Genomic DNA, 9,022 nt, shown 5'->3' on the forward strand with positions numbered 1-9,022 from the left:
GGAGTTTTATTCAGCTTTAAAAATACAGTACTATACACTGCAAAGATTATTTCAAATCTTCTATTTGATGATTCAATGAAAACACTTCTCAGATAAGATTCCTACTGCTAGATTCTGAATACCCCACTGCCTATGGTGCTATAATCCTCTCAAGCTTTCCTTTTTGTATTATAAAGCTTTTATGACATCAAGTCTTCAAAACATTGCCTATTTCACACTGATTTGATGTGAATTTTCGTTAGAAGTCTAAGAATAAAGAAAAAGCACCATAATGTGTTAAATGTACACCTTTAAAAGGTGGTGTTTTAAATTGGGCTTATTGTACACTCATATGACCACTAATTGTTGTTCAACTCAGGAAACAAAGACATTAATATAAAGATTCAGTTTTATTGCATTCTCCTTTTGATCTATTCATAAATATTTCATTCAAACATCTAGCAAAAATACAAAATATTATAATGAATACAAAAAATAATTCACATTTCAAAGCGCTTACTTTGAATTCCAAACAGTAAAGTAAAAATACACAATCTACCAGTCTCCATGTCAAATGGTTACTATTAGGTTTATGACCTATGTTTTTAATGTCCACAGACAATGGGTAAGGTGATCTACTGGAGAATTGAATAATAACTAATTTAAGTAAAATTAAATACAATGACAGTTTTGGAATTAAAGAGATATAAACAATATAAAGCCTTTTAAAGGTAAGAAATGTAACCTTGTCAGCCATTCCCAATAGCACATAACAGTGTATCTGCCCGTCTTAAAAGTCATGGACCGCATCCCAGTTGTGCATGCTAAGAAACCGAACATTTTCAATGCACTGAGGCTTGGAAGCACTTGGTGAACTTATACCATGCCAAGGAGCAATCTACACAGTGAATCTATTTAAATACTCTCTCATTACAATAGCTGACCAGGGCCAAGATGAGATTTGAAATCCGACTGATCTTCTAATCGCAAATTACAAACCCAATGTAAATGACGGGTTTTCATCTTGGCGGGCAAAAACTAGTTTGGTTCTTAATTAGTGGGGGGTTGAAAATCTGATTAAATACAAGCCTGTATTTTTAAATGGCATATTTACTTGTAACACTGTACATGTATATTTCCTTAACTTATGGTTTGGTGCTGATGAACAGCTGTCAGACTGTTTAAAAGCAACATGATCATGGTGTATTATCCACTTTTAAACGTATTTTAAAATGCCGAAAGAGTTAATTTGTTACACACAACAATAACCTTAAGAAGGGGGCATGAACAGCAACTCAGGAAAACCTCCTGTCCTGCGAGGTCTGGGTTCTTCTATGTGTCTCCCGTCATGATGGAAATAAATTCTTCTTGATTTACTGTAAAAATAAGAAACATTTCCACACACATTTAAAATACCAGTTATAACACACTGGGTTGACATGACATTTCTCTTAACACTCAAATAGGAACAAAATAAGAGAATAAAATGTATAAGAGAATGAAATGCAGAATATACTGTAGCTTAGGAACATTCAACAAATGTGCTGGTCAAACTATGCTGAAAACAAAGAATTAAAAGAACTTCTTTAACCATTTTGTTTGTTCTTTCAAAAAATGTGTAAATTAACAACATCATGGTATAAGTCAACCTGCTCATTCCAGATATTTCAAAATCAAAATTTAAAAATCTTAACTTAAGCAGATGTACACACATTAAAATATGTAGTTCCAATTACACTGGACAAATAGGCAAAATGCATTTCTACTGACATTTCATTGGAACCTAAAATCATCCGGAAAACTAAGCAACATTAGGACTGATGCGGCTTTATGTTTTTGACCTTTGCCCTATGTTGAAAAGGGAGCAGAAAAGCTGCTGGTGATTCATAAATCACCTAAAACCATTGCCTTTTATTGCTGTTCAGTGTCACATCTCATAATTCTTTAAGGACTTACAATTTAGAACAAAAAACTCCTTTGTTTTATTAAGGAAGTGTTAATTTGTAAACTATCACATAGACAACATGCCTTAAAGCCCTGCAGTTTGTTTCCACACTTGCTGGAGGACGTAACTGTGCAGTAGTCCATCATCATAACTGGTGAGGATCCACATAAACAGTGGTTAATAATAAGATTACATATAAGGCCATAAAGAGTGATAGAGTTTCAGGCAGTGGGATTTAGGGATATTTATGCATTCCTTAACCCAGTTACTTCTGCCAAGAAACATCTCTGTCTGTTTCATTGACAAATTTTCAAAACACAAGGAAATTGCTAAATCTTATGTGGTTTTTCTGTGTGAAGACTACCAAAATCCAGGATAATCACCACCTCAAACACTTTTATTCTGCACAGTGAAACACAGATCAGAAATAAAACACAGCAAAATATTTAAGCTCAATGATGATTTGATAAGATGCATACCGTTTTGTATAAGTGGTGTGGTGTGTTGTAGTCATACTTACAACTCTCCCTCATTTTTGAAGTGATATTGAGGATCAAAAATATCAGTATCCTAAGGATTCTTCCTTATAAACATAAGGTCTTTTATAGAATTAATTCAAAATGAGTACCACTGCGTTAATATTTATATTGTTTGCAAGCTTAAAAACGAAAAGTGCCTACTTGTCAATTCCTGAGTAATTTCCAATTCCGTAGATTTTTCAATCGCAACAGTAAAGATAGAAGATATCAACAATATTACTGTAGCTCTATGGGAACCTACCTAAAGGATTGCAAACATGTATGTTTTACAGATTCATACAAGTCTTAAGATTGCCTCCCAATTTAAACATAGTACATTAAAACCCCCAAAAAAGTGTTTTGCATGTTTATACGAGCAATAACGTATAATAATGCAATTACACAAACACCTCCAAAATTACTGGCACACTCGACAGAGATGAGCACAAAAGGCTGTATAAAACGAACACAGGTAATGAGCTGTATTATAATTTTCCAACATTGAATAGATTTGACATAATGATTCAATGGAATCAACCAAAACGATAAATTTCCCAAAATATAAGTGCACAATTATTGGCACCCCTGTTCAGTACGGTGTCCGACCGCTGTCTCACGGCGAGTACCTGCAGCACAGGAGGGCTGGCTGAAATCCAGAAGCGGGGCTTTGGGATTCTCCGAGGAGAGCCAAGGAAAATGAGTGCACGAATCAAGCAGGGCTGTCTGGGGTGTGCAGGCAGACCGGCTGCCAGGAGCAGGGCTGCTCTGGTATTCACATGGGCAGACTGCCGGCTTTATCTGCACATAGGCGGAGGTCTGCACTGATGAGGTCGGGCATGGAGCACCGGTGAAGCCATGATGCCGGCAGAGGAATCCTACTCCATTGGGCCCCTGAACAAGGCCCTTAACCCCAACTGCTCCAGGGGCGCTGTACAATAGCTGACCCTGCGCTCTGACCCCAGACTTCTCTCCCTGTCCGTGTGTCTCATGGAGAGCAAGCTGGGGTATGCGAAAATAATTCCTAATACAAGAAATTGTATATGGCCAATAAAGTGATGTTATGTTATGTTATACCGTGGTTAATGATTAAATAATTATTAATCGGACAGACAAGCAGCATGATCTTGTCACAGACTCAGCTGGAGGGAAGGCACTTATGAGAATCGTGGCAGCAATCTGCTTACAGCCTGGGTATAACACCCTCCCTATCCCAAAAAGAACAGCACTGAGCCTTTTTGATAATGGTTTATGAGACATAGGAACATATTTGGAGGGATCGTACTTCATTCCTCCATACAGGATCGTTCCAGATTCTTGATATCCTTCAGAGTATGCTGACGGACCACCCTCTTCAATTCAAACCACGGGTTTTCCCAATGGGTATCAAGTCTAGAGACTGAGATGGCTGCTACAAAATGTTGATTTTGAAGTATCCTTGGAGCTGATGTCTAGCTAGAAGATCCGCTCCAGGAAGACACTGGTTTTTGAGCAAAATGTCCTTGTACCTGGTCGAATTTGTGACCCCAATGACCTTAACAGGGCCACAAGGCCAGCAAAAGATCCATCACCATATTTTACAGTGGGTACAGGTGACAATTATTATTATTGGGACCACAGCCACAGGACAGAGACACTGTTCTGAAGAACCTTCCTTCGAAGAACACAACCCTCTTTGAACGCCACCCCCATGCTGGTGTGCGTGGCTAAACAACTCGATTTTCATCTCATAAGACCACAGCACTCCATCGGACTGGCATGGAGGTGGCGTCCAGTTGTAGATTTGAACACTTGTAACCCAAGTTCTTCAAATATGTGGAGGACCTTGAATTTTTCTTTGCCTCTCAAACCATCCTCCTCACTCTCTTTTAAGTTCTAAAGCAGTTCTACTTATTGTAAATGAATCCTACAGAACACCTACCTGGATATAGAGAAACACTCATAGGGCTACTGACATTGTAAATATGTTCACATTTTCAAAAACAGATCTATTTCAAGCATGACTGCTCCCTACCACCACTTCAAAAAAAATGCACCTCAAGTCATCACTGAGCTTAAATATCTGGCCTCTACATAAAACAAACAAAATCAGTCTCCTGCTGTGGGAAGCTCTGGTCAAGTTGATACAAAAAGATCCTATGTTCTTACAATGATGAGCAAGTAAACCGATCCCGTTTCTAAGAAAAAATATCAAGGTTCAGTGTAAGTCGAAGCTAAAATTATTTTAAGTTTAGAAGAGCTCAAAGCATTTCATTATAAATCTTCAATTGTTTTCAAAATGTTCTTTTTTAAAAAACAAATCTATCCTTCTGACTAGCATTAGTGTTAATATTTACAAAATACAGCCTATTACTACACTGCTTGGAAACAGGTGTGATAATTTAAAATCTTCTACCAAAGATCTGACTTACTTTCCCCATCCCCGTCTTTGTCAAATTCATCAATCATGGCCCGCAACTCCTCATCGGTCATATTCTCCCCAAGTTCTCTGGCCACACGGCGCAGGTTTCTGAGACTGATCTTCCCAGAATCGTCATCGTCAAAAAGCTTGAAGGCCTTCAGAATCTCTTCCTGGGGATCTCGATCCAGCATCCAGTCTGTTACTGAAAATAGTACAAATCTCCACATGTAATAACAAAACAGGTCCAGTATAGGTGTGGACATGTAATACTGGAAACCTACCCAGCCGTTCTCGCTTATACATTTACATTTTAACCCAGAACGTGACAGCATTTTTTTGTCTAAAGCCTTATTCTCTGACTCGCCCAAAACAACTCCCTGGCTTCAAATTTGCATCAGCCAGAAAGGTCTAAGTTGTGGTTCAATCTGAAACTTTGTTCATTTCACAACAGCTCTGTGTTCAACATTCACTTTTATTTTGTAAAAGAAAATTAAAGGATGTATTTAGTGTGTTTAAAGAATTAGAACTTTGTTTTTACAGCCACAATATTAAAGCAAAAAAACATATGGTATTTTAGAGACAGGTTTCTTACCCACTTCATTAAAATCTTCAAATGAAATCTTCCCAGTTCCTTCGCGGTCATAATCTTTGAGTATTTTTAAAACATCTGCTTTCTTCACATCAAAGCCTAAAGCTCTCATTGCAACCTTTAAAAAACAATGGGTGCTGCATTAGTGAGATTACCCTATAGTTGAGGATATCTTAATGATCTAGGGATTAATGCCAGAGGTGCACACCCTTTGCCTGTGTACCATAGATCCATTTAAGCTTCACTCAATTAAAAACAAAGGGGCGTCTAACTAGATATTCCCTTCTTTTTATCCAAAAGCTTTGTTTTTCTGAATGAGGATTAAAATCTATAGGAGCCCTTCAGTACAATTCACTTTTCAATTCAAGTTCTACCTCCATCCAAACATCTAGAAAGAAAAACATTTTCATACTTGTTACCCATGCACAACTGAACTCTGGGAACTTAAAAAAAACTGCATTAGGACAACTCCAAATATATTTCTAGTTTCTCTAGGATGATCATAATGCAAATTCCAGTCTACATCAGAATTTCATTCCAAAGTTGAAGAAACCCCACAACAATTTACAGTTATCATTTCCCTTTAACCAAAGCGAAGCCCCCAACAGTGCAGAAGACCGTTTCCATAAAGCCATGCCCATTTCCCTGTGAACATCTCTCATGGCTCCATACATACCTTCAATTCATGATAATCGATTTCTTTGTCTTTGTCAGTATCAAAGAGATCAAACGCCTCTTTTATTTCTTGTTTCTGCTCCTCTGTCAGCTCTCTCCTCTTCTTTTTTCTGTTTTTGTCAGCTGCAATCTCTGTCCTGAAAGGTGGAATTTGCAAAAAATCGCAGACATCTGGTGAGCCATGTGTTGGAGCTGCAGGAATCTTTAAATCCTGATTGAATTCACCCCATAATTGGGCTCAGAATTCCTTTGCCTGGAAAATCTTATCCATTTTAACGCATCATCGTGATTAGGGATAACAGATAGAAATTTCTCCTTTTCAGATGCAGATGGTTGTATGTGTAATGGCTTTTGTGTTGTTGTGTATAGACTGAAAAACGTTCAGAGTGTTCTATAAAATTAGCCCAGAGGCATAATTCTTATATTACATGTTGTTATACTACGAAACGAGATTCAATCCACCTAAAGACTTGACACCCATTTAAAAATGACAGATGGATGATAGATGATGGCTGTTATCTTTGTTGTTTTCTGTTAAAATGACAGTATACAACTAGGTAAACATATCTTTTGTCAAGTGAAATATAAAAGTAACTGATCGTCAATGTTAATATAGTTTTGTTTATAGTCTTTCAATGCCGAGCCATTCTCATATTTATACAAAAATAAAAAATAATCCATTTGTCGAACAGATTTGCCTGCTTGGGTAACATTAAATATTATACCAAATACAACAATGCACATTATCGTCATCTTTTTTTCCGCCTCATTACATATGGGTGGGTGAGATAATGGATAAATGATAATTTTTTCTCTGTCTTTGTTGACAACATAAAGGCGACCACAAAGTTTTATAAACACTACCGTAACTCCCTGGCAAGAGCCATGAAAATCAGTTTTGCTTTATCTCTACAATCCCTCACCCAAAACGTTTTAAATAACCGAAGACTGCAAAAACTATTCTGTTAATTAAAAACACATCTGACATTTATCTCCTCGAAGCCTTTAAGACATTTCCACTACCCAGCTAAATAAAGGAAGACACACTCAAACACTGAAAAGCTGAAAGGTTAACGTTTACATACCTCAACGACAAACTCATTGTTTATTTTTAAATGTCTCTAAAAGCCGAAATACACTTAAAAAAAAACAGATAACTCTCAACCAACTGTAATCTCTACCGCCAGATGTCGATTTCAATACAATACAAAGACCCAAACAAATCCTTCAACGGTCGCCCACAAACTGATTTGTTATTGGACGGAACTGTTGTGGGGGCGTGTCAAGGAAGACAACTAATATCATGATTGGTCCTTTACTTGTCAATCAAGACGCTTTGCTTGTCTGGTTTGGTTGTAAAGCAACGGTTTTACCCAGGAGCCTTTGGGAGGGACTGAAGTTTGAGTGACTGGAGTAGATGTTTGCTGGCAGTATTTTCTTAAACGTGCTGATTGATTAGTCGAGATTAGCGTCTCAACACGGTGTTTTTATATAAGAAATCTAGCAAGATACTCATAAAATGACACTTGAAATAAATTATGGAAATTAACGTTGTCATTTTTTTGCAATACGTTAGACTAATGAGTAAAACTGCTACAACATTATCACAAGATAATTAAGGTTAATCATGATCTTAATCATGAATTCAAGTTAAAAATTTTTTCTTTATCGTTGCTTTGCAACTTTTGCAAATACATCCACGCACTGCACAAGCAACACACTGCACTGATCATCCTGTATTGCAGTTTTCCCAGGCAGAAATCACCTGATATCTTCTCTGGCAATCATTTGATTTGCTGAGGCTCTCTCAGTTCACTTGTGGCTCTTGAGGTGACTGCAGCCCCCCATACAGAAGCTCAAAATGTTTCCCAGCCGGAGAGAAGCACTCCCTTTAGTAGTTCAAGTAGGGAGCTGCGTCAGCAGGCGCAGGCTGCAAAGGAACAGGTAAAGGTTTATTCCCTGCTGAAAAGAAACGCAACGTCTCGGCTTTCTTCAGGCATGTCTTCTTCCTATCCCCACAAAGCAAAGCCACCAGCCAGCAGCCATATCACCCTGCAACTCACAACTGGCAACCCACTGAAGCTAAGCAGGTGTGAGTTGCAGGGTGATATGGCTGATGGCTTTGCTTTGTGGTGACTCGTTCAATGACAAAGTTAAGTATGGCCAACATCGAAGCTAACCTGGATGGGAGACCTCCTGGGAAAAACTAAGGTTGCTGCTGGAAGAGGTGTTAGTGGGGCCAGCAGGGGGCGCTCACCCTGCGGTCCATGTGGGTCCTAATGCCCCAGTATAGTGATGGGGACACTATACTGTAAACAGGTGCCGTCCTTCGGATGAGACGTAAAACCGAGGTCCTGACATTAAAAATCCCAGGGCATTTCTCGAAAAGAGTAGGGGTGTTACCCCGGTGTCCTGGCCAAATTTCCCATTGGCCCTTACCAATCACGGCCTCCTAATAATCCCCATCTCTGAACTGGCTACATTACTCTGCTCTCCTCCTCACTGATAGCCGGTGTGTGGGGAGCATTCTGGCACACTATGGCTGCCGTAATGTAATGTAATGTTTCTTTATTAGCCCTATACAATTTCTTGCATTAGGAATTCGTCTTTTCGCATACCCCAGCTTTTCTCCAGGGAGACACAGACACAGAGACAGGGAGAGAAGCTTGGGGTCAGAGCGCAGGGTCTGCCATTGTATGGCGCCCCTGGAGCAGTTGGGGTTAAGGGCCTTGCTCAGGGGCCCAACGGAGTAGGATTCCTCTGCCAGCCACTGGATTTGAACCGGCAACCTTCCGGTCACAGGCGCAGATCCTTAGCCACAGAGCCACTGCTCCGCCCTAAGAGGCTGTTTCTGCCCGGTCTCGAACCGGGGACCTTTCGCGTGTTAGGCGAACGTGTGACCACTACACTACGGAAAC

The 9,022-nt window shown here is 39.1% G+C and overlaps 1 protein-coding gene and 1 non-coding gene across 2 annotated transcripts; both read right to left on the bottom strand.

Annotated features, from left to right (window-relative positions):
- Positions 1–370: 370 nt before the first annotated feature.
- On the bottom strand, positions 371–7,324 carry cetn3 (centrin 3). Its single transcript, XM_069187512.1, has 5 exons — positions 7,190–7,324; positions 6,106–6,241; positions 5,433–5,547; positions 4,851–5,042; positions 371–1,355 (listed from the first exon to the last, which is right to left on the bottom strand). Exons 1-5 carry the CDS (start codon positions 7,204–7,206, stop codon positions 1,312–1,314), a joined length of 504 nt encoding a protein of 167 aa, XP_069043613.1. The 5' UTR covers positions 7,207–7,324; the 3' UTR covers positions 371–1,311.
- Positions 7,325–8,950: 1,626 nt separating this feature from the next.
- Positions 8,951–9,022, bottom strand: trnav-aac (transfer RNA valine (anticodon AAC)). The gene has a single exon. It is a non-coding gene; the product is annotated as a tRNA-Val (tRNA).

The sequence above is a fragment of the Lepisosteus oculatus genome, chromosome 3, assembly GCF_040954835.1.
Source record: "Lepisosteus oculatus isolate fLepOcu1 chromosome 3, fLepOcu1.hap2, whole genome shotgun sequence".
Classification (NCBI taxonomy): domain Eukaryota; kingdom Metazoa; phylum Chordata; class Actinopteri; order Semionotiformes; family Lepisosteidae; genus Lepisosteus; species Lepisosteus oculatus.

Bases quoted from the DNA above. Each gene is read 5' to 3' on its own strand.
- cetn3 (XM_069187512.1), bottom strand. The intron at 5,548-6,105 runs GTATGTATGGAG...TGTTTTTTAAAG, and splicing joins TCGATTATCATGAATTGAAG to GTTGCAATGAGAGCTTTAGG. The intron at 1,356-4,850 runs GTAAGTCAGATC...TTATTTTTACAG, and splicing joins CAAAGACGGGGATGGGGAAA to TAAATCAAGAAGAATTTATT.